This window comes from Cynocephalus volans, chromosome 15, assembly GCF_027409185.1.
Source record: "Cynocephalus volans isolate mCynVol1 chromosome 15, mCynVol1.pri, whole genome shotgun sequence".
Lineage (NCBI taxonomy): Eukaryota > Metazoa > Chordata > Mammalia > Dermoptera > Cynocephalidae > Cynocephalus > Cynocephalus volans.
Genome location: NC_084474.1, coordinates 27604024 through 27630131, shown reverse-complemented (window position 1 = coordinate 27630131; position 26108 = coordinate 27604024). Strand labels below are relative to the sequence as shown.

Here is a 26108-nt window from a genome sequence, read left to right as displayed (position 1 = left end):
GGTGTCAACTTTCACATATCTGTAATTTGCTGTATTTTCTTATTTTAAATAAATATTTACTTTCATATCTTTTATGAACTGAATTATGTGTCTCCAAAACTTATACATTGAAGCCCTAACCCCCAATCCCCCAATGTGACTGTATTTGGAGAAGAGGAAGAGACACTAGAGAGTCATTTTCTCTCCCTCCCTCCCTCCCTCCCTCCCTCTCTCTCTCTCTCTCTCTCTCTCTCTCTCTCATTGTGTGTACACAGAGGAAAGGTCATGTGAGGATGAAGGGAGAAAGCAGATGTTTACAATCCAAGGAGAGAGGCCTCACCAGAAACCAACCCTGCTGGCACTTTGATACTGAACTTCCAGTTTCCAGAATTGTGAGAAAATAAATTTCTACTTTTTTAAGCCACCAAGTCTGTGTTATTCTGTTATGGCAACCCAAGCTGACTAACACAATTCCCTAATATTATATTCTTTTTCTTAAATAAAGTCTCTCTAAATGTTTTTGTTTTACATCGCAAAAAACCCAGATCCACCTTTGCTTTAACTTTCTCCTGGACTATACAAGGAATTTAAAAGACTGAGTCCACGTATCCTCCACCTGACTTACATGTTATTGTTGTCCTGTATTTTCATTCTGTCTTTTTCTTAACACAATAGTATTATTTTTGTTTTATATAGTCAATGTTCACTTAGATTTATCCGTATATTTACTACTTTCTTTGCTCTTTATTCCTTCTTGCACCTCAGAACAGAAGTGTTCTGACTAAAGTACATTCTTTGGAATTTCCTTTAATGGTGACATGCTGTTGTATGGATTTCTTTATACTTAGTATGCTTGTGAGATGATGGGCTTCTTGACTCTCTGGGTAGGTGTCTCTCATCAGTTCTAAAATTTTTTCAGCCATTATCTTTTCAAATATTGCCTCTGCTTCATTCTTTCTCTTTTCTCCTTTGGGGACTCTGCTCAGATATATATTAGACCTTCTCATCCTATCCTTCATGTCTCTTAATATCTCTTTCATATCTTCCACCTCTTTGTCTCTCTAAGCTACAATCTGAACTACTTACCTAGTCTACTCAGTTGTGTTTAATATACTGAGTTTTTAATTTCAATTCTTGAATTTTTTAATTCCCATAAGTTTTTCTTCTTTTTCAAATATAAACTCATTTTTAACAGCTTCCTATTCCATATTTTCAAGTTCATCATTTACTTCTTTAAACATAAAAGAACAGGTTTGGATCCCCAGCCACCCACCCCCCACCAAAAAAAAAAAAAAAAAAAAAAACAGAATGTTTGTTTTATACTTTGCTTTATATTTTACGCTTTATACTTTATATTTATACTTTCCAAAATCTAAAGTCTTAATGAGTTTTTTCTATTCATGCTGGTTTTTACTCATAATACCTCATTACTTTTGGCACTATAAACTACTGTCAACCATTCATTTTGCTTGGAATACTATTTGTGAAAATTATTTGAGGCCTAAGAGAAGGCATATTCCCTCAGGGAGGATTTATTCTTGTTTCTGCCAGATATCTATGGGCACTATCAGTCTTGGACCACTTTAAACTATACTCACAGCTTGGCTTTTGTTAGTTTTCTGGACTAGCCAACAGAAGTAAATTTGGTCCAAAATCTGATTGTTATCACTTCTCAGGGATGTTCTCCCCTGCTCTACTGAGCATCAAAGCAATATTCATTAGTCTCTTGAAAGTGGTGAGGTAGAAAACTTCACTCTTACCCTGAGAAGGGTGCGTTTTGAAGTCCCTGCTTTATAGATTAGGATTTATAACCATAGAGATGTCCCTCCTTGTGGGAACCCTTAGTTTTATTTTCTGTCTTCTACACCCTGGAAAGTTATCAAAACTGAATCTCCTATTTATAAGGTTCAGCAAAAACCCTCAGGGCATAAATGCCTTCAGAGTCCTACTTAAGCATACTGCATTCCCACTTTCATGTATATTTTGGCCTGTTGTATCAGATATTTTATGTTTTAGGAAGACTTTTAAAAATATTTTATCCAAAATTGTTAGATATTTTCAGTGCGAGGGGTGACTAAAATAATTTAGCCTTTCAGTAGAAGGGTTGATTCAAATAACCCAAGTTTTCCATCTGCATTCCATCTTCTAAACATTTATTGACATTTCTAATCTGCTATTCTACTCTGCAATCTCTTTGTCCCTATGTTTATAATGTTTTTACTTTTTTATTCTCCTTTTTAGTGTGATTTCAGAAGCAGAGATAAAAGAATATGTTCAGTTTTCTGAAGTATTTCTATACGTAACTCTGCTAGAGTGAACAAAACTGAAGGAGGAACATGAGAAGAAGGGCAGGACCCTCCGTATTTGATCATATTTGATCCTTTTCCCCTAGGGCTGGAGCACACCTCAGCCTTGGAGGAAGTTTGCAAGGCAAACTTGCTGGCTGAATCCCCAGAAACAGGAATTTGCTTGTCTAGTAGAATACAAGACAAACATAAAAACTAGCTTAGCATGCATTTCTCTGAGTTCCCTCTTTTCCCATGGTTATTTAATATGAACCTTGGTTTCAGGGTAGGACAACATTATTTACATAAATGTAAAGCTGTTTTCCAGTCAGCCCAGAGTTGTAGACTTGCTATGAGGCACATATTATCCAGATCCTGAGAAACTCAGGAAGATATCAATAAAGCTATGCTGACTCCACCCCAAAGCAAATCAAAATCCTGCAGGATCCTAAGATAATGTCAAGGACGAGAACAGAAACCAGACAGAGCCTTGGCAAGATTTTACAAATGACTCCTTACACAGAACCCCCACAACCAATGTCCTCCTCTCTCCTGCTTTTCACTTTTCATTTCTTACCTTATATAAACATTCAATTAACTTGAGAATATGAGATAGGTTAGCCCACCATCTCCTCAGGGTACCAGTGTTCTGGAATAAAGCTGCCTTCCCTTTTTTCACCAACATTAGACTTTCAAGTCTTTTGTTTCTGTTTGGCAATAGGCAGCCAGACTCGGGCTTAGTAACAACCTGATTTTTTTAATTTTGAGGTTTTTTTTCCTGATTGTCTAATGATACGTTGTTACTATAGAAAATCTGAAAATTATAAAGATGATGAAAAAAATCATTCATAATCCCACTACCAAGAAGCAACCACACAATATTTTGGCACATTTTCTTCCAGACATTTTTCTATATAATAATTTCTTTGTATCCTTAAAAATGTGCTGATAGAAAGTTTTATAAACTGCTTTTTGCTTAAATTTCATTTTATAAATAAAATATACTGTCATTAAAAGTTCTTTGTAAACACTCTTTCTTGTGGCTACATAAAGTTCCATACTAACAGACTACAATAATTTACTTACTAATTTCTCTACTGTTAGACAATTGGATTATTTCTCATTTTTGCTATTTTTAACTAACTTACCACAACTTCTCACTTCAAGGAGAAGTTATAAGGATGAAAACAGAACCATAACATAAAGATAGTTGTCACTGGATCCTATAGCTGGTCTAGATGCTATGAATCACTTGGAATCATCATCACCTCTACCATAATATAGGCTGTAAGCTCTAATTGTTGAATTTCTAACTGCAGCAACTATATGATACATAACTTTTAAGTCCCAACAAATGAATTCTTTGCATCACAAGGAAAAAGAAATCTCATACATAATAGGTTCATTTTTGTGTCTTATTAACAAAGTAAAGGCAAAAATATTAGAAGGGGCTACAGTCTAGAGGTTTATGGGAAATTGGGAACAGGGAGTCTGTTCTGAGGGATAAACTGATCTCACCAGTGAGTCTAGGACAGTGAACTCCAGGGAAGATGACAATCTGCCCCATACTGAGAAGAATCCAAGTCTACGTGAAACCTTAGTCATTAATGAAAATTGGGACCATTATTTCACAAATAAATGGTTTTTTAAGCATCTCAAATGAAATATCTATTAAAAAATGTTTTAAAAAGAATGAAATACGGCTGGCCAGTTAGCTCAGTTGGAGAGCAGCATTATAACAACCAAGGCCAAAGTGTTCAGATCCCCTTACTGGCTAGCTACCAAGAAAAAAAAATTCCTTTGAAAAAATGAACATTTTAACCTAATGAAGAAATCTGCTATAAAACAGCAAGCCTATTGGCTAACTTGCAAAACTTTCATTAGTTTTGTAGCATTTCCACTCTTACTTGGTGATTCCAATTCTGGGAATTTACACTACGGATATATTTCACACATGTAAAATGATATATGCATATGATTATTCATTGGAGCATTTTTTTCAATGTAAAATATTAGAAACAACCTAAATTAACATAAATAGGAGGCTTGTTAAGTAAATATGGTATATCCATAATTTGCCATGCAATGCACATAATAAAAATGAATGACGAGCTCTTTCTGTAGTGATATGGATAGATCTCCAAGATATATCATTAAATGCAAAAAGCAGAGTTTTTATTTTATTACCATTTGTGTTAAAGAAATAAAAGAATATATGATTTTTTAAAATTCTCTCAAAGCACCATCAACTAATTGACTACAGAATTTTCCTTTCTGGGCAGACAAAAGAAGGAATGAGAAGAAACAGGAAGAAGATATTCTTTTTGATATCTGAACCATGTTACTGTACTTCCTTTTCAAAAAAATAAATAATTTTTAAAAGAAAAAGAATTTAAAAATGTAAAACCTGCCAAAGAGTTCACATAGATCTCAGTGGCAACCATCTAACATAGTGTGTTAGGAAAGACTTAACACTGATAGAAATTCACTTGACCATGCTCCAGAAGGACGTAGAGCTGAAGAACAAGTTGGGGGCAACCTTCCAGGTAGGTCTCAAATAGCCTGAGCATGCTCAAATCAGTCACTCTATCTATAACTTCTTTATGTGGATCAATTTGTTCTTCCATGAAGTTATTAGTTTTGCTGCTATAGTTGAAAGCTACATAGTAACCTTTTTTCAAGGCAAACCAATACCTGTAAAGTAAATATGAACATTTATCTTCAGTCATATATTCTTTATAACATATATGTTAATATACATAAAAATTTTGAAAAAGGCAACATGTGTTTATGTCCAGAATTTTTCCAAACTTTACTACAGATTTTTTGTGAACATCTCATGGTGGCTTTACTGAGATTCAGACTTCATACAATTGTATCGTACGTTTGATGCACTAGTTGTGTGATAAGCCTATTAAGCATACATGATCTCATTTCATCTTTACAATAATTACATGAGATGAGTAGGTATTATTCCCATCTCACAGATGGGAAAACTAAGACAGAAAGGTAGGTAGATTTGCTAATAGTTACAGAGAGTAAGGGGCAGACCTGGGGTCCAAACGGGAATCTTATGACTCCTAGTCTTAACCTTTGCTTTCTGAAAGACAAATCACAACTTTCAGTTTATATAATTATCTTAACTACTACACAGATACATTCCCTTATGAGAATGTTAAGTTTGAAGACAAATTAAATTTTCTTTCAATTTAATCTAGCAAACAATTACTCAATATCTACAAGGTGCTAAACTCTTTGACCATTACCATCCTAGAAAATGTATAAAACCTCAAGGACTCTTAAAACATCCCTGATCAGGCTCTTCTTTTGAAAGTATTTTAAAATGAACATGAGCTATCATGATATAAGTAAAATTAATAACAAAAAAACTGAGACACTTATTTAGAAGAAATCTGAGGCTAGCATTAAGGCAACCAGGATTCTATCCCAGAGCTTATCAAAACTTTTCATGTACGTCTCAGTTTCCTCATATATATAAAGGCAGTGATATATACTCTGTTTCAACCTGTTCCTTCTACCAGTTTCCCATTTCAGTAAATGGTGCTAATATTCACCATGTTGCTCAAGCCAAAATGTGGGAATAATTTCCAACTCCTCCCTTTTTCTCATACCCTATAAAAAAATTCCTCAGCAAGTTCTCTTGGCTCTTGGTTGTAACTTCAACCATACCCAGAATCTGAACACTTCTTACCACTTCCACTGCTACCACCCTAGTTTAAGCAGCCAAATCTCTGGCCTGGATTGTTTCAATATCCTCATAATTGGTCTCTTTGATTCTACTCTTTCTCCCCATGTAACCTATTCTCTACACAGCATTCAGATTGAACCTTTTAAACATAATTCAGATGTCACTCCTCTGCCCAAAAGTTCCAATGATTTCCATCAAACTTAGAATAAAACCCAAAGTCCTTGGCATATCTTACAAGGCCCTCTACGATCTGCCTCCCACACAAACTTACACTGCTACCTTTTCATCTCATTTCTCCCACTCTTCTAGTGTGGCCTCCTTGCTGTTTTTCCCAACTTAAAGGCCTTTGTCTTTGCTATTCCCTCTGCCTAGAACTCTTCTAAACCTCAGATATTTTAAAAATTTGTTCCTTAACTTCATTCAGGTCTCTACTCAAATGTCTCTTCCTCATAGAACCCTTCCAGACCGCATCATCTAAAGTAGTATTCTGTATCATATCCTACCTCTTTATGTTATTTTTCTTCATAATACTTACTGCCACCTAGCACATTATTTCTTTTGGTTGATTATCTTTACCTTCTCGCAAAAATGTAATGTTCGTGAAATGAGAAACTTTTGTTCATTGCTACGTGTTTTGCTTATCTGAGGGTAATTTCATGAGAAAGGTGAATACGAATATAAATTTTTTAATCGTAAACAACTATAACAGTACCTGGCACATAGTAGGGGCTCAGAAAATAATTAGTAAATGAATAAATAAAAGCTTATGTCATTTTTCCATAAATATAAAGTAGATATAAAGGGACTTTAGAAAGTTGAAAGTAAACATAAATATAAGATATTCCTATTACAAACAAGATGTATACATATATGGATTCGCAAAGATTATTCATCTAGCACAGTTTTGGAATAAAATGATACATCATATTCAATGTGGGCTAGATGCTAGGATGGAGAAGAATGTCTGCAAAAATGATGAAGGCGTAGTCTCCACCCTCAATGATCTTACAACCTAGTGGGAGGGTCAAGCCTATAAACCACTAGCTGCAATACAAGGCAAAAATAAATAAATAACCACTCATTAGAAATGTAAATACTGTGCTATGAAAGTACGGAAGAAAAAATGATTAATACTGCCTGGGATTTATAGGCAGGATTTATAAGAGAAGTTGTATTTGAGTCTTTTCTGGGTATTTGGCACAACAGGGAGTATGTGCTTTGTGTTCTTTAAGTGGTTTATATGCAGGCGGAAATCATTGAAAAACTTGAAAAATTCACAAACATTGACAGATACATACCCAGAGGATAATTAGTACAGGCTGCATAGACTGGGAGAGGTAGCAGAGCATAGTGGTTAAGAATACAAACTCTAATAATGCCAGAATGGCTGGGTTTAAATCCTGGCTCCACCACTTCCTAGCTTAATCTCTCTGTGCTTTAGTTTCTTTATCTTGAAAATGGGGTTAATCATCATACCTACTTCACTTGGTTGATGTGATGAATAAATGAGTTAATATATATAAAATGCTTAGACCAGTGCCTGGCACCTGTCGAATGCAATATAGTGTCTGTTAAAAATAAAACAGGTCCAGGGTTCCATTCCCTGCACCAGCCTGTGGCCATAAATTAATTCATTAAAAATGAAAGAAATTTTTTTTAAAATAGGGCTGTTTACAAATATGCATATGCACATTTCCAGTCACTTCGGGGAGGAATATTTTCCAATTCTGTAGCAATTAATGGCAAATCTATACAAAGTTTTGTTTATTTTAGTGTAATTTCATAGGAAAGGAAAATATGAATATAACTTTTTAAATCAACAGAACACTGTTTCAGTTTTATGGAATAATTTGTTTGAAATAAAAAGGCACCAGCTTCCATAATGATAAATTACCCTCTATCATGCTAACCTTCCTAATGATGAGAATGATAAATTCTGCACAAAATATTTTTAAAAATGAGGTATAGAAGAGCTGAATGTTTGTATGCCACAAAATTCACATGTCGAAACCTAATCCCTAATGTGATGGTATTTGAAGTGGGGTGGGGAACCCTTTGAGATATGATTAACAAGATTAATGCACTTATAAAGGTGGTCTCAGAGAGTTGCCTTGCCCTTCCACCATGGGAGGACATAGCTAAAAGATGCCATCTATGAAACAGAAAGAAAGTCCTCACCAGATACCAAATCAGCCAGGACCCTGATCTTGGACTTCCCAGCCTCCAAAATTATAAAAAATAGATTTTAGTTGTTTAAAAGCTGCCCAGTTTATGGTGCTCTGTTATAGCAACCTCACCGGACAAAGGCAACAGGTCATGAGAAATCATCCACACTAAAGCACAAACAAAAAAAAAATGGGGGAAAAATGAATATAACCTTGATAACATAGGTATAATTGAAGTCCCAGAAGGAAAAAGAGAGAATGCGGCAGGAAGAAAAATACTTGACAAAATATTAGACAAAAAATTTTCCACATTTGATTGAAAATAGTAGCATACAGATCCAAAAAGCTCAATGAACCCAAGCAGAAAAGATACAAATCATACACAGGCAAATCATACTCAAATTGCTGAAAATCAAATACAAAGAGAACATATTAAAAACAGAGAAAAATGACACATTCCACATGAAGAAACAAGAATGTTGGCTGACTTCTCACCAGAAACAACAAAAGCCAGAAGGCAACTATATTAATAATTACACTAAATGTAATAGGATTAAACATCCCAAGTAAAAGAAATTGTCAAACTGGATAAAAAAAGCAACATACAACTTCATGTGATTTGCAAGGGACTGTCTTTAAACATGAAGACACAGATAGTTTGAAAGGAAATGACCAAAAAGTTGATATGTCTATATCAATATCTCAGACAAAACAGATTTCAAATCAAAGAATACTACCAAAGACAAAAATGATCATGTCATAATAATATAATAATTAATTCATCAGGAAGACATAACATTCCTAAATCTAATAATGGAGTTTTAAGATATATGAAGCAAAAATTGTCAAAGGTAAAGGTAAAAGACAACAAATCTACAATCTTAATCAAGGATTTTAACTCTGTCTCTCAGTAAGTAAAAGAAAAAGTACACATTTCACATTTAAGAAATCAGTAAGGATACCAAAGATTTGAATAACACTAGCAGCCTAATTGATCTAATGGACATTTATAGAAAACTACACTCAACAACTGAAAATTACAAATTCTTTTAAAATGCACACGAATATTCACCAAGTTAGATTATATGGTGGGCCATAAAAACAAGTCTTAATAAATGTAAAAAGACGGTAATCAACAAAGTGTGTTCTCATAACGAAATTAAGAAATCAACAATAACATATTTTAAAAATCCCCAAATATCTGGAGATTGAGGTAAAAGGCCCAGATGCTAAAGTATCACAGTATTATACTCTAGGAAATTGGAACATTACCAGATGACCTCTCTCTACGGAATTTTTTTTTTTTTTTTTTTTTTTGTCTTTTTGTGACCGGCACTCAGCCAGTGAGTGCACCGGCCATTCCTATATAGGATCCGAACCTGCGGCGGGAGCGTCGTCGCGCTCACAGCGCCGCACTCTCCCGAGTGCGCCACGGGCCTCGGCCCTCTACGGAATTTTAAATTGAAAAATAGGTAATGGGCCTACCCCCGTGGCGCACTCCGGAGAGTGCGGCGCTGGGAGCGCAGCGACGCTCCCGCCGCAGGTTTGGACCCTATATAGGAATGGCCGACGCACTCACTGGCTGAGTACCGGTCACGAAAAAGACAAAAATATATATATATATATATAGGTAATAAAGAGGGTTCAACCATTTAATGCCCATTTAAGAAACTCTATAGAAGGACCTAGGGATCTGTGAGAGGAGGGAAACTCATCTCCTATTGTATACTCTTATACAATTTGAGCTTTTTTTTAACCATATATTTTTTTAAAAGCAAAAAATAACTTTCACATTTTAAATCATTCAAATGCCTTTCAAGTGTCCATCAAAGGAAAACTCTCCCTTGGCAAAAAGAGGTTTTCATCACAAATCATACATAAAATAGAAATGCAAAAGTGTCATCTAATTTACATTCTGGAAAATGAAACATTGTACTCCACAAACCCCTGAGCAGTAACAGCATACTTAATAGCAACAGGCACACATACTTAATAAATAATTAATCTTGATATTTCTTGTCTTTCATTTATCAACACAAACTCAATTTATCTATTACTTAGAGAAATGAATCCACAATTCAGCAAATCTCAAGTTTTTCAGTACTTAGCCTGGACAAACCTTTGCATAATTTGGTCCATTTTTATGAACTTTTCTAATTTTTGCTAATTTCTCACTATTTGTCTCAGTATTTTGCCATTTTCCAGACTAAAAAAATACGAAGAGAAAGAAACAGATAAACAAAAAGAGGGAAGTGTCTGTTTATCTAGCTGACATCTTTCAATAGACAACATAATTTGGACTCTTCTTTTTCTCCTTAATTGTTTCTATAGGCAAAATATTCACATAATTCAAAAATCAAAAAATACAGGGCCAGCCTGTGGCTCACCTGGGAAAGCGTGGTGCTGTCAATCCCAAGTCAAGGGTTAAGATCCACTTACTGGTCATCTTTTAAAATAAAAAAATACAGTAAGTTATACAGTAAAAAAAACTCTATCCCACTCCTATGACTCACTATCCAGCCTTCACTCTCCACCATGACCACAATGATTCACCATTAAAAGTTTCATTTCTACCCTTCAAGAGTTTCTTTATGCATATACAAGCAAACATAAATATATAGTACAGGGATGGCAGGTTAGCTGAGCTGGTTAGAATGTGGTGTTGTGATGTTGCAGATCTATCACTCCTCTCTTGTGCGCTCAGCCTGAGAACATTTCTCAGAGGCCAATATTTGATCTCCAGGAGAAGCAATGCGGTAACTGCCTAAGCATCATCGGGGAAAACTGAACCATGTATAGGACTTGGGACCGGAGAGATAGAGAACTGGGGAGATTTCACAGGAACCGCTGGAAAATGCTGTCGAGTGGGGTCTGTACATCAACTGTTCAGCTTCCTGGGAAGGTAGTTGTGGTCACTGGAGCTAACACAGGCATCGGGAAGGAGACAGCCAAAGAACTGGCTCAAAGAGGAGCCCGCGTATATTTAGCTTGCCGGGATGTGCAAAAGGGGGAATTGGTGGCCCGAGAGATCCAGACCGTGACAGGCAACGAGCAGGTGTTGGTGAGGAAACTGGACCTGGCTGATACTAAGTCAATTCGAGCCTTTGCTAAGGGCTTCTTAGAAGAGGAAAAACACCTCCACATCTTGATCAACAATGCGGGTGTGATGATGTGTCCCTACTCTAAGACAGCAGATGGCTTTGAGATGCACATGGGAGTCAACCACTTGGGTCACTTCCTCCTGACCCATCTGCTGCTAGAGAAACTAAAGGAATCAGCCCCATCAAGGGTGATAAACGTGTCTTCCTTAGCACATCTCCTGGGAAGGATCCACTTCCATAACCTACAGAGTGAGAAATTCTACAATGCAGGTCTGGCCTATTGTCACAGCAAGTTAGCCAACATTCTCTTCACCCAGGAACTGGCCCGGAGGCTAAAAGGCTCTGGCGTTACAACGTACTCTGTACACCCTGGCACAGTCCACTCTGAATTGACTCGGCACTCATCTTTTATGAGATGGATATGGCGGCTTTTTTCCTTCTTCATCAAGACTCCTCAACAGGGAGCCCAGACCAGCCTATACTGTGCCTTAACAGAAGGTCTTGAGCTTCTAAGTGGGACTCATTTCAGTGACTGCCATGTGGCATGGGTCTCTGCCCAGGCTCGTAATGAGACAATAGCAAGGCGGCTGTGGGATGTCAGCTGTGACCTGCTGGGCCTCCCAATGGATTGACAGTTGGTAGCAACTGGACCCAAAATTAGATTGCAGCAGACTTCGGAGTATTTCTTGCCAAAATGATTCTCCTTCGAGGTGGCCAAAACATTGAGCACAAAGAGAGCGAAACCTTCCGGCCTTGCCTGCTTTTGTCCAGATAAACCCAGTACACCGCCACATTCCTATCAATGCCTTTCATTCCTGTTACCACTGGAGTTACTAGAGATATCATAGCACAGGAAGAACCTCCTGTGATTTGCACAGCTCATATTTTCCTGCTGAAACCTACTACTACCTAGGAAAATGTAAGCTATGGCAGGGTTGATTTATGGGAATCTGGACAAGTTTCTACCCTCTTGTTCACAATGTAGTTCCTCCCAACCAACCAATCTTCACTTCAAGAGGGCCACACTGCAACCTCAGCTAAACTCCATGAGTCACAGTGGCTTGGCTCAAGAGCAGGGCTTGTTCCTCACCTCTTTAACTGTCAGGGCATCAACATCTGTATTCTTTCAGGACACTCCTGAATCTGAATTATAGCATGGCCTTATCTCTGATAATCTAAGGCCACTTTCCTAGACCACAGAAGAGCTTCCTTTTCTGAGAAGTATGTGGGGATTGGGGGAAGGCAGAAATAAAAACCAAGTTCAAAGTATCATTTTCCTACTGTTTCTCAGACCAGCAAGGGGGTATTGAAAAGAGCACTATGAGAAGATAGGCCACTTGGCTTCAGTTATTGACCCAGAACCATGGAGGCCTCCTTCTTGTACCTTAGTTTCTCTTAGAAAACCAGAAGAAAGGAAAGGCTTTTTGGTCATTTTCATTGTGTATGCCTTTGCATATCTTGTATAGTTATGTAGTTTGGAGTATTTTCACAAAATTCAAAACAGCTGGTAAATGATATGAGCTGGAGCAAACCAGTGTCATCCAGTCTTATATGAATAAGAGCTGCAGAGGGAAGCAGACTCTGTATATGCTGGTAACTACCCACTAAGAACCACATGGTTAAGCAGGAAAGAAGCCCCCAAAAAGAAGAATCTTGGGAGATAAGGCATGAAATGAAGGAACCAGTTAAGAATTTAAAAAACAATAAAAGACATTAAAAAATAGCTCTAGAAGAATTAAGAGTGAGCACCCAAGTTAGCAGGACTGATGAGACACTATCTTAACCAATACCAGTCAGTCAATGTGGCAGGAAAAAAACCCAAACTCAAACAAACAAAAAAAACAATTCTTCATTCAGAAAAATTATCTTAAGGACCGATATTGGTAATTATAGTAAATTTAAGTATCTTTCAGGGCATTTCCTTTCATTATCTTGACAAGATCAAAAAGTCTTTGTCAAAGTTCTGTATTTTATTTGAAGAACTTTTATTAAAGGAAACGCTACCAAAGGAAGTCTGAGGAATTAGTAATGTTCCCATCACTTATTCGGAGTATGTTATTCTAATAGTTTGTGATTTTCTTGAACTGACAATTATATGTTAACTTTGGTGGGGAAGAGTTATAAGACCACAGTCTTCACATATTTGTAAATTAATAATCTTTTATTGAACTTCTTTTGACCATTAAACTACATATTTAGAAATGGTCATTTTATGGAAACATTGGAAAACTTTTGATAATAGTGTAGTAGACTGAATATTTATGTTAAAATGTCAATGACAAATAAAAATTCTTTTCGATTAAAAAAAAAAAAAAAAGAATGTGGTGTTGTAACACTTAAGGTCAAGGGTTTGGATCCCCATACTGGCCAGCTGCCAATCAATCAATCAATCAATTGATCAATAAATAATTGATCCTTTTTACCACTTTTTTTAACACAGATTGTAGCAGACTCTACCTGCTGTCTGCACCTTGTCTTTCACTTAAAAGTACACCTTAGAGATCTTTTCAATTAAGTACATAAAGCACTTTATCATTCTCTGTAATAGCTATGTAGTATGCCATTGCATAGATATACCATAAACTCTGTCAACAAATACTTAAATTGTTTTCAATATTTTGTTATTATAAACAATGCTACAATTAAAAAATTGTGTGAGTATGTGATTTTACATGTATGCAAGTATGATAAATTCCCAGAAGATGAATCTCCAGGTCTAAAAACATATATGTTTGTAGTATGGTCAAACTACCCTCCATAGAGATTGCATAAATCCAAACTCTGATCAACTAAGTATGAGAGTACCTGTTTTCCAATGCCTTATCAAAAGAGTGTATTATAACTTGGACTTTTGCCAATCTGGTAGATGAGGAATAATATCTGTGTACTTTTAATTAGTATTTTTAAAATCATGAGGTTTAGCATCAAGGTTTAGCGTCTTTCATACAACTTAAGACCCATTTGTATTTCATTTTCTTTCTATGAACTACCCTACTCTTTTCTCATTTTTCTATTGCATGGATGATCTTCTACTTTTTGACTTCTAGAAGTTCTTTAAATATTAGAGGACTAGCCCTTTGTCTGTTATACATTACAAATATTTTTCCCTGTTAATCTTGTTTTGCTTTTGGCTTTGCTTTTTATTTTGTCTGTTTGTTCTGGGATTTTTGCTTCTGTTTATTGGCATGCATGTTTTATAGTCAAATCTACAATTTTTACAGATACTGGATTTTGAGTCCCTATTTTAAAAGGGAGGAAAAAAAGAATATAAGACTTCAAGAATTACTATAAAACTACAGTAATCAAGACATCATGGTTTATTTGCAAATAACATGATTATCTATGTAAAGAATCCTAAAGAGTCCCCAAAATGTCACTAGAACTAATAAGGGACTTTAGCAAAGTCATAGGATAAAAGATCAATATAAAAACCAACTAACTCTGTATACCAGCAATGAACAATTAGAAATTGAAATTAAAAATAAATATCATTTAGGGTTTCTGGTTAAGATGGCAGAATAGACATTCCCCAGCATCACTCTCTCCCACAAACCAACAAATTTACAACTATAAAAAAGCAACAACGGCCAAGCTAGGGCATCTAGAGCTCAGGGGAAGAGGAAGAGAGACCTACGGAGTTCATGAAGGTGGGAGAAGCCACAATGAAAGAAAGAAAAACTGCTCGGAGCATTTTGGGCCACAGCCACTTTAAGGCTGGAGCTGCTGAGTACATGGAGCAGGAGCTGGCAGAAGCCATAGCTGTGCCCTTCAGATGGAGTTGCTTGGAGACAGCAGAGGAAAAGAGGGTCTTGGTGGCCCCCAGAACAGCAAGACTATTAATAAGGTTCCCATGGACCCACACAGGAGTGAGGAGCCAAAACAACTGAAAAAAAGGAGCCATTCAGAGGCCCGTGAGTCATCGCAAGGGACCAGCGCATGGCCCATCCCATGGGAAGTGTTTGGAGTACAGGCAGTGGGGGAGATGGGCCCACCAGGAGAACACTGCAACACAGCAAGACCAGCCAATATGCCCCCCAATCAGCATGGGACCACTCAGAGGAGATTGGTAAGGAATAAAGAATTGCATGGGGTGCAGTTTGATGAAAAGACTCAGGCCCAGATCAGTTTCTACACAACCCAGGTGCACCAGGTCTCTGGAGAGCATGAAGTACCTACAAGGTCAACCATTAAACCCTGAGCTAACCAAGAAGTCTTCCCTAGAGAAACAGCAGCAAAGCAGCAATTTAGCTCAACCACACAGCTCAGGCACTAGTTCCCACAGGAAGTTCCCCCATTTTAGAAGTAAGCAAAGGACAAAAAATTAGTTCTGGCCCAGGTACACCACTAGCACCTCAGGCCCAACAGGGGACCTGAGGCTTGGGGCCAGGGACTGGACCTCCAGCCCACATTCAGGCACACCACCAGCGCCTTGGGGTCCACCTGGAGACCTAAGGCACAGAGCCAGGGACTGGACCCCCCTGCCCACAACCAGGCACACCACCAGCACCTCAGGCCCTGCCCAGGGGCCTGAGGCATGGATCTGGGGAGTGGACCCCCCTCCCACAACCTGGCACACCTCCAGTGTCTTGGGGCCTGACCAGGGGACTGAGGCATGGAGCCAGAGACTGGACTCTCCTCCAAGAACCAGACACACTGCCAGTGCCTTGGGACCTGATTGAGTCCTGAGGCACAGAGCCAGGGACTAGACACCCCCACAACCAGGCATACCACCAGCAATAAGGAGCATGCCAAAAACATCACCTCCATGTGGGTGGCCCATCACAGCCACCACAGTAACCACGGCTGCCATGAAAGTGGCTAAATTTTAATTTCTCAATATACATCATAGTTGATTTTCTTGTCCCTTTACCTGTTCCTCTTTCCCCCTCCTTTTCTCCCCCACCCATCAACATCATATCTGTTCTCTTGTCTTAACACGTTCAAGGAATTGTTGTGATTGTTGTGTCTTCTTACCGCCCCCCCATCCTTTGTTTGTTTGTATATTTATTTATTTATTTATTTTTAGCTCACACAAATAAGTGATAACGTGGTATTTCTGTTTCTGTGACTCAACCACCACACAGATGGTCCACCAGCCACTGGAGTGCTTTGAAACAAGGAGAGTCACCAGCAGAGACCAAAGAAAAGAAGAGGATGTCTCTCTCTACAAAGCTCATTCCAGAGAGACAGAAAAAGCATCTGCTCTACAATAATATTGGGGGACCTGAACACAACTCTCAGCATTGGACAGATCATCTAGACAACAAGTCAACAGAGTAACCACTACTCTTTCAGAGGGAGAGAGGAAATCTAAGGTTATCAGAGGTGGGAGGAGGAAAGGAGAGGGGGATAGGGAGAGATTGGACAAGGGACATAAAGAATAAGTACAATTTGTAACAATATACATACTAGTAATATTGATTTGATCAACATATCTCAACAGTGAACCCCAAAAATATGTATAATCAATTATGATTCAATAAAAATTTTAAAAAATAAAAATAAAAATAAAAAAATAAATGTCATTATAACAGCATCCAAAAATTAAAATACTCAGGGATAATTATAACAAAATATGTACAAGACCTATACATTGAAAACTATAAAATACTGCTGAAAGATATTAAAGAAAGTCTAAAGAAATAGAAAAAAAAAAAAACCCTGTTTGTGTATTGGAAGACTCAATATCATTAAGATGTCATTTAGAATTTTGTATTTAACATATGTACATTTTATTGTATATAAAATTATACCTCAATAAAGTTCATTTGTTTACAAATTGATTGATTTATTGCTGACACACATTTTCCTGAACAGATTCACATCCCATGTATGCATAACCTACACAGGCCAGGGAACCTCAAACCATGAAATTAAGTACAGACTCCATTTAATTGAGGCCTCTCCTAGGAACAAACTCAAAGCCTGTAGTGAGGGCTTTGTGAAGACACAATAAATAATTTTTTCAAGGGCAATGACCAGAACATAATCATTAATACCAACTGTGCAGGAAAACAAGGCAATATGAGTGACCAATAGTAGAAGCAGAGCCAGTAGTAACAAACCTAAAAAGGCTTCAGATATTGGAATTATAAATAAAGCAACTATGCTTACTATGTTTAAAGCCATAAATTGGACAAGTTTGAAAAGATCTGCAGTGAGCAGGAAACCATAAAAAGTGAAACTGCATACCTAAAAAGAACTAAATAGAGCTTCTGAAAATGAAACATAATAATCAAATTTCAAACTCAGTGGTTGGATATAACATCTTGGCCACAGCAAAAAAATTAAAAAATTAAAAAGTACTTGTGAAATTAAAATGTTATGAAAAATTACACAGATTGTACCATAATCAAAAAATAATTATTAAAAAAATCTAACATGTAAGCGTAATGTCAGATACAGTGGGAAGATCTAACTTACATTTGATTGGAGTCCCAGAAGGAAAAGAAACAGAAATGTGGTAAAGAAAATGTTAGAAAAGATAATGGCTGGGAATTGTGCAGAAGTGATAGAAGATAATCCACAGACTGAAGAGGACCAGCAAATCCCAAGCAAGAGAAATAAAATCTACACGTAAACATATCATATTTAAACTGGAGAAACCCAAAGATAAAGAGAAAAATCATAAAAGTAGCCAGAGGAGAAAAAGACAAAATACTGTCAAAAGACCAGCAGTAAAACCAAAATCTAACTCCTACAGAGCAACAACAGCAACCAAAAGACAAGAGAAGGTAATATGCAGAGAGAAAATAACTACTTATCTAGAATTCTACAGCACTAAAATATCTCTCAAGAAAGATGCTGAAATAAAGAAATTTTCAAACATCAAAAATTGAGAGATGATGTCACCAACAGACCTTCAATAAATGAAATTCTAAAAGATGAACCTCAGGAAAGCAAAAGAAAAGTGATTCTAGGTAGAAAGTCTGAGATATAACTACAGAAACTAGAAATTGAGTTGATGTTTCTACAGTGCTTGTTGCCTAGGGGTATTTGCTGATCCTGTTACTCAAGACAAAGAGGTTGAAAATCTGGATTTTGCCAGGCCGTTGTTAGGAAACAGAGAGACTAAAATTTTACTTAGTTTAAGAGGTCTTACAAGACTGCACACTGGGGGACCTCAAACTCTGTCAGTTTTTCTCTCAAAGACATTTGCCAAATCTTGAAACCGTAACAGAGACACTAAAAGCTAAGCAGAAAGTCTTGGAAAAGCAAAGCAAAATTTCTGGAAGTCTTGTGGTACTAAGGCAATAAGGGTTAGTGTTCAGAACCAGTGGGGTGAGACTCCTCCACCTATGCATGGCTCTCAGTGCCCTGGAGGCTGCACCCTAGGAACAGAGGCAAATGAAAAGTAGATTAATGAAAGAAAGTGAGCTGAAATGCCAGGTACTGATCAAGCTTTATTAAAGGAAAAGAATCTGCCAGGCTGCCCTCAAAATGGAGAGTAGCAGCCAGGGCTGCCCTCAAAGTGGAGAGCAACAACTGTCGTTGGGGTGGGAGAGCTTATATGGGCTGTAGGGCACCAATGGTTGGCTGAAGCAATCAAGGAAGGGCATTGTGAGGGAGGGGCATTGCACCCATGCAGAAGCAAAAGGATTTTTGTTTCTCAGAAATCATGAGGTTTCTTACAAAGAGAGGGGCTGGTGACCATTTTGTGGTTGGCTTTTCCTAAAATGGCACTGGTTATGTTCAGAACCTATCACTCCCGCCTTTTAAATATAGGGAGGGGAGAAGGGGTGGAGTTCTCCTTCTTCTGAAGCTACTTCCTGCTGAAACTGGACAGAGATCTTTGAAAAGAAAAAGAAGGAAAAATTATGTGGCAGGGTGTTGGTTTTGTGTTGGGAGGCTGTGTTCTTCTGGGGAAGGGTCAATGATTCTGAGGGGCTGATATCCTCCTCCCATGAAGAGTTCGGTGACCTTTTGGTTGGTGAAGGCTTGCATACATTCCCACTCAAGGATGTCGTCAACACTGGAGGTGGTGGGACGAGATCAATATGGAGCAGTTCTTGTATGAATGACACGCAGTGAGCCTGCAAGAGTGAAAGGATAATCAACAGGGAGAAAGATCATCCTTCTTCTGGGATTGGGGGAAGAGAGGAGGTCCTGGAGATTTTTATTTTTGTAGGTCCTAGAACGGATGAAGTGTAAGGTGATGTTAGGTTGGAGGTTGAGCAAGAGGGACCCCTCTGGCTCAGTGTTAATAGGTATTTCGGGTGCTAATTTTACTAAGGATAAATGATATCAAGGGGCTTTTCCTAGTATCTTTACTGTCATGGGGGTGGTGAGTATTACTGTATAAGGCCCTTTCCAACATGGTGAGCAGGGCTTTGGGGTTCAGGTTTTAATATATACTTGAACTCCCAGGCTTAGTTTATAATCTGAAGTAGTGGTAGGGAAGGAATGAGGTAATAAAAGGTTGGCCTGTTCCCAAAGAAGGTTTCTGATGAGAGAAAGAATAGGGAGGTACTGGCCTAGAGGTAATGAATTGGAAGGGAGAGGAGTGAGAGTGAAGGATCTGCCATACATAAGCTCAAAGGGGCTGAGGCCTGTGGGCTTGCGGGGAGCAACTCGCAGGCAAGTGAGTGCTAGAGGGAGAAGTTGGGCCCAAGGGAGGTGAAGTTCCATGGACAATTTAGTAAGGTGTGTTTTTATGAGGTGATTGGCCTTTTCTACTTTACCTGATGATTGAGGCTAATAAGGTATGTATAGGTTCCATTTGATGTGTAATGCCTGTGTTGTGAGTTGTGTGATTTGGGCCATTATTGGGCCATTGTCAGACTGGAGACTGGTAGGTAGGCCAAAATGAGGGATAATTTCAGAGGTGAAAGCGCATGTTACCATTGCTGCGTCCCCTGAAATGGAGGGGAAAGCCTCAACCCAACCTGAGAAGGTATCCACTAAGGTCAGAAGATAGCATGTCTTCTTGTGGGGAGGCATGTGAGTAAATTCAATTTGCCAATTCTGGCCAAGAGTGTATCCTCTGGCCTGGTGGGTAGGAAAGGATTGAACTTGGAGGCCACCTTGATTAGAGCAACAAGTACACGAGGGCCAATTTTCAGTGATTTTTTTAAGTAACTTGGCCATGTGGGGGGAGTAGTATAAGGGCTGAAGAAGGCATAGTAGGGGTTCATAGCCTACATGGACTGAATTATGGAAGTCTAAAAGGATTTGTTTAGCTTGTGTGGTAGGGAGGACAAGGTGACCAGAGAGAGTATACCAGTTGTTTGTTTTGTACTCCCAACTGTTGGAGGTGTTGTATTTCTTGGGGTGTGTATTGGGGTAAGGGTATAGGGGCCATAAGAAGGACCTGAGCAAGAGAGGAAGAGTGGGGGCCCTGGTGGTTGAGCAGCCTGTTTTGCAGATCTGCCAGTTTGTTCCCCTGAGCTATTGGGTTGTTGGGGGTTTGGTGTCCTCTGCGGTGTATAACCCCAACCTCCTTTGGGAGTTGTGCAGCCTCAAGAAGTATCTTGATAAGATGTCTTTATTTTAGGGGCCTTCCTTGAGTGGCCATGTATCCTCTCTCCTTCCATATGGCCACACAGGAGTGCAGGATGTGGTGAGCACACTTACAGTCAGTGTACATATTGACTCATTTGTTACCTGCCAGAGTGACAGCACAGGTGAGGGCAATGAGTTCTGCCTGTTGGGAAGTGGTGCTAGTGGGGAGGGGGAAACCTCAATAGTTTGTTTTAGATTTACTATGGCATAACCCACCCAAGGGGTGGGCGTGGAGATAGTGCTCCCATCTATGAATGATGTATGTTGGGGCCGTGTAATGGGATGTGGGGAGATGTGTGGAAAGGGATTCAGAAAGAGGTCTAAAGCCTCCATGAAATCATGTTCTAAGGGTTGTGAGTGGCTGGATGAGAGTGGCTGGATTTAACGGAAGGCAAAGTTTAAAGGAGAACTGGGAATTTTCAATGAAGGTAAGGTGGATAAGTTGTAGGCAGGAAGGGGAGAGTCAACATGGCCTCATGGCTGAGAAGGTCTTGAAAATGGTGGGGGGGAACAAATAACTGTTTGTTGTCCAAAAGTTAATTTAGAGCTTTCTTGTGCTAAAATGGTGGCTGTCACCAAGGCCCATAAACAAGGGGCTCATCCCCAGGCTGTGGTGTCTAATTTTTTAGAGAGGTATGCAACCGAGGAGAAAATATCTCCTGCCTCTTGTCCCAGGACCCCGACTGCCAGTCCTGGGGTCTCGGTGATGTATAAAACAAAAGGATGAGATAAATTTGGGAGAGAAAGAGCTGGGGCTGTGAGAAGAGCAGTTGTTAATCGCTGATAGGGAGAATGAACGGGCTTTGTGGGACATTAGGGAACAAAGAGGGGTTCTGCAACTTAACAAGGATAAGGGAATGGTACGTAGCAATGGAGGGAGAAGTGTCCCATACTATGGGATTAACCTTGACCAAGGGGTAGGGGAATGTGGAAGCCTCAGGGGCCAGGTATGGGGCAGCCTGTAGCAGGAGTATTGTAGTTGGAGTTAAAGTGTTTAGGGTAAGAGTAGACTTGAATTTGGAAAGGATGTCCCATCCCAGTAAGGGGGCTGGGCATTGAGGCATTATTAAAAATTTGTGTGTGAATTAGGTGTGATGTAGGGTGCAGGAAAGGGGTTGAGTGATCCATGGATGATATTCTGATCCCGTGACCCCTACTATTGTGATAGAGGATGGGGCTGTTGGTCCTGCATATTCAGGAAAGGGAGAGTAAGTGGCCCCTGTATTGATGACAAAAGAGATCAGCTTACCTGCTACGAGAGTTATCCTGGGCTCATGTTGTGATCTCCAGGGGCCTTGGGCCCTGGGCATTGTCAATCCTCCTCTGGGGTGAATCCAAGAAGTTCTGGTAAGGATGGCTGTGAAGCCAAAGGCTGTGGGTTGGGGACTGGACCACTCCCTCTCTGGCAAAGTGAAACAGTCAACCCCCCCAATGATTAGGCTGTTTGCAGTGAGGATAGGCCCAGGAGAGGGCCTGAGGTTAGGACAGGCCTGTGCCCCATAGCCCAGTTGGCCACATTTGAAGCAGTTTCCCAGCAGCTTGCCCCTAGAGGCAGCCAGCTTTGGGGTATGTGAACCCAGACAGCATTAGCCAGGAGCTGGTATTTGGCCTGATCTCTTTTGTAACAATCTTTTTTCTCCTCCTCCTCTCCATTGCTAAAGACCTGGAAAGCAGCATTGAGGAGGTCTTGCTGGGTTGCATTTGGACCATCCTCAAGTTTTTATAGTTTTTTTCAAATGTTAGAGGCTGACTGGGTAATGAAATGAGAGTATAAGAGAGCCATGTCTGCAGGGGAGTTTGGGTCTATACATGTGTATCTATGTAAGGCTTCAGAGACGTGGGTTAGAATCTTGCTCGGATTTTTGGTGGATCTGTGTGATTTCTCTAAGCTTGTCATAATTGGCCAACTTGTGAGTAGCCTTTTGGAAGCCATAAATCAAGTGCGTGATCATGCTATCCCGGAGATCCCGGTCCCCATGGCCAGCCTAGTAGTCCCAATTTGGATCCATGTGAGGGACAGCAACAGCTCCCACAGGCCACCTATTATTTTGAGCACATACCTTGTCTGCCTCCTGCTGGGCAGTTACCCAGACCTGCTCCCTGTCTTCAGGGGACAAAGTGGTAGTATTATGAAAATATCATGCTAGGTGAGATCACAAGACTGGGTGAGATATATGAATTCCTTAAGATATGTGTCCAAGTCGGACTGGAAAGATCCCAGTTGTTTTTCGATTTGGGAGAGATCGGAAAGAGAAAAGGGGATATGGACTCAGACAATTCCCTCCATCCCAGCCACCTAACGGAGGGGGTATAAAGGAGCCAGAACTGAGGTGGGGTTGTCATCTGATGAAGGGGAAGAAGGAGAGGGGCTGGGTGGCTGAGGACAAGTGTCGAGAGACTGGTTATGGGGAGGAGATGGAAGAGGTGAAGGTGCTGGTGAAGAATCTGGTGTGTAAGGAGGTGGTCGGGGAGCAGAGTGGTCTGAGGGATCAAAAGATTGATCCAAGTCTAGAAGGAGAGGTTGGGCATGAGCTAGGAGAATTTGAGACGTAGGACAGTTTTGACAGAGAGAAGGATGCGATTGGAGATAGAACAAGGCTTGAACATAAGGAATCTCTCCAGGTTTGCCACCCCGGTGACAAAAGTTGTCTAGGTCTCTGAGAGTATCCAAATCAAAAGTGCCATCTTCTGACCACTGGGATCCATTGTCTAGTTTGTACTTAGGCCAAAGTTGATTGCAGTAGAAAATGAGGTGTTTGGGTTTAATATCTCCCTGGAGGCCAAGAGGTTGTAGAAGTTATTAATGAAATAGAAATAAAACACAAGTATTTTGCAGGAGAGGACCAAAGTCCTTAGTCTAGGCCAAAGCCTGTAGCTTAGAGGAAATTGGCCAGGAGACAGCCCAGAGGCATGCTCTATTCAAAATTCTGCTTGAATTGTGAGGATCCCATGTGAAGGGTGAGAAAGGAAATGGGCAGTCCTAGTAGAAGAAGAGTGCCAACAAGGAGTGTCCTCATTGTTGTACACCTTCTTTTGCAACTGCAGTAGCGAGAAGAGCCACCAGCTAGAGGAGCATCCTCCAATAGCCAGGGCAAGAGAGGAGTTCCCTTGGCCAGGCTCCTGGTCTTCATGAAGTAGACAGTAGTCATAGAAAGTAGTCTGGGGAACCCATAGAAGTAGGACAGACCCACTGACTCACCCTGAATTGAGGCCGATGTTGAATGTGTTGGTCTTGAAGTGGCAAGAGGAGAGAGTCCTGGAGGTACCCGGTTCAGCAGGTCCGGGAAGGGCAGCCAGGGGCCAATCAACTCAAGAGAGGGGATCATCCAAAGGTCCTAGCCAGGACACTTCCCGGGTTTGGGCACCAAAATGAAAGAAAGTGAGCTGAAACACCAGGTACCGATCAAGCTTTCTTAAGGGAAAAGAATCTGCCGGCTGCACTCAAAATGGAGAGCAGCAGCCAGGGCTGCCCTCAAAGTGGAGAGTAACAACTGTCTTTGGGGTGGGAGAGCTTATATGGGCTGTAGGGCACCAACGGCTGGCTGAAGCAATCAAGGAGGGGCATTGCGAGGGAGGGGCATTGCACCCATGCAGAAGCAAAAGGGTTTCTGTTTCTCAGAAATCATGAGGTTTCTTACAAAGGGAGAGGCTGGCAACCATTTTGTGGTTGGCTTTTCCTATAATGGTGCTGGTTATGTTCAGAACCTATCAATTAACCCATGTGCTAAATGCTTAGCAGAGGAAAAGGGAAACAGTATTATCCAGAGCCCCTATGATTTCTTACATAAATGTTGATATTCAATCAAAAATTACTAGGTACATCAAGAGACACAAAAAATCAAGGCAATTTTGTCTTTCTTTTATAATACAATCTGTAATTTATAGTGCAATGTCTTGCAGTATCTTAAACACATAATTTGAAACACCAATGAAAATAGTTCTGTAGATGTGAAAATCTTCCATTAATAGATGTGGAGTATGCATAAAGCAAATGTACTTCACAGGGCCTGGTTTTCCAAAGCCTTGCAGTTTCAAATATTGACAGGAAATTTTCCCCAGGCTATAGTCTCTGTTGCAAGATAAAGAATTGTAACACAGCAAGATTGCTGGCTCAAAGACAAACAGGTTACTGATTGATATGTAAAGATACTGGGAAATTACTGTAAGAAGAGAATGTTTGCTCAAATCAAGGTTTTGTTGAAAATTGCATTATAGAAGATCACCTTGCTTGTCTTACTGAATGTTATCAGCTTCTATTGTTAAACTTGTTAAACTGTACTTAGAAAAAAACCCACCTATGTTCTCTTCCTGTACCTTCCTGGTCTGGAGAATAAATGCGGGAAGAGAACCCCAATTCATGGTTAATTTCCCAGATGGAAAGAATGCCTCTCTCTTGAGGGTTCTGGGAGATTAACCCCTTTTCAGGGCTTCTCACTGCTTGGAAGAGATGGGCTTTGAGTAATTTTTGCAGCTCTGTCACACAGGGGAAAGGGGTGACAAATCCGTGGGAGGCAAAGCAACAAATGGAATAGCAAATAACAGAGAATGTACCATATTTCTAAACTCTCTGCAAGAATAACTTTATCCTTCTTCAAATATCACAGCTACATAATTCTTATTATTGCTCATACAGAATACTCATTAAATCTTAACACATGTATTTACTTATCAGCACTTTTACCCCATTCCTTTAAACATTTTCATGTTGTTAAGAATGTACAGTTGCAAAACCGACTTCCGATACCAACTACTGAAGTACTTTCTTTCCAGCTTTCCTAAAACAGAACTGCACATTTTTTTTATCTAATATATTAAAACCCTACTAACTCTAGCTTTAAAAAGACAAAGTATTGTGAAAATACTTTGAAAACTATAAATCTCCACACAAATGTAATGGCATTACCATTATTATTAATTAATATAAGAAAAGCCTGAATTTTTTTAAATACTTTCAACTAATGGCCATAAATTTGTGGCTTTTTAACAAGACAGAATCAGAAATTAGCTTCTGTGTAAGCTATTAAAATGGCTTAAATTCAAAATCTAACTGCAAGAAACCAAGATATTATCCTCTTTGAGTAACTATCTTTCAATTTCTCTTTACCGTTAAGATATATATTGTTTTAACAGAATGAAATCCCTTAAGGTAATAACGGAAACGTCACATAAAATTAAGTATAAAAACAACCATAGAACTCTCAGGACCTATTTAGATTCTAGTTTCTTTATAAGATAAAGTTTTAAACAACACAATTTTTAAGGCTGTTTTTACGCATGCATGTATGTATTTTGATGGCTGGCCAGTATGGGGATCCAAACCCCCAACCATGGTGTTATAACATTAAAGCTGTTTTTAATTCTGTCTATG

The 26108-nt window shown here is 39.2% G+C and overlaps 2 protein-coding genes across 2 annotated transcripts in view; one reads left to right on the top strand and one right to left on the bottom strand.

Annotated features, from left to right (window-relative positions):
- Positions 1 to 26108, bottom strand: part of XKR9 (XK related 9) — a 36722-nt gene that overhangs the window by 9948 nt on the left and 666 nt on the right. The window contains 1 exon segment of the mRNA XM_063080054.1: positions 4738 to 4983. Within this exon segment, the coding sequence (XP_062936124.1) occupies positions 4738 to 4983 (246 nt within the window).
- LOC134364128 (retinol dehydrogenase 11-like) lies at positions 10930 to 12022 on the top strand. Its single transcript, XM_063080057.1, has one exon. The coding sequence runs from the start codon at positions 10930 to 10932 to the stop codon at positions 11869 to 11871; it is 942 nt and encodes a 313-aa protein (XP_062936127.1). The 3' UTR covers positions 11872 to 12022.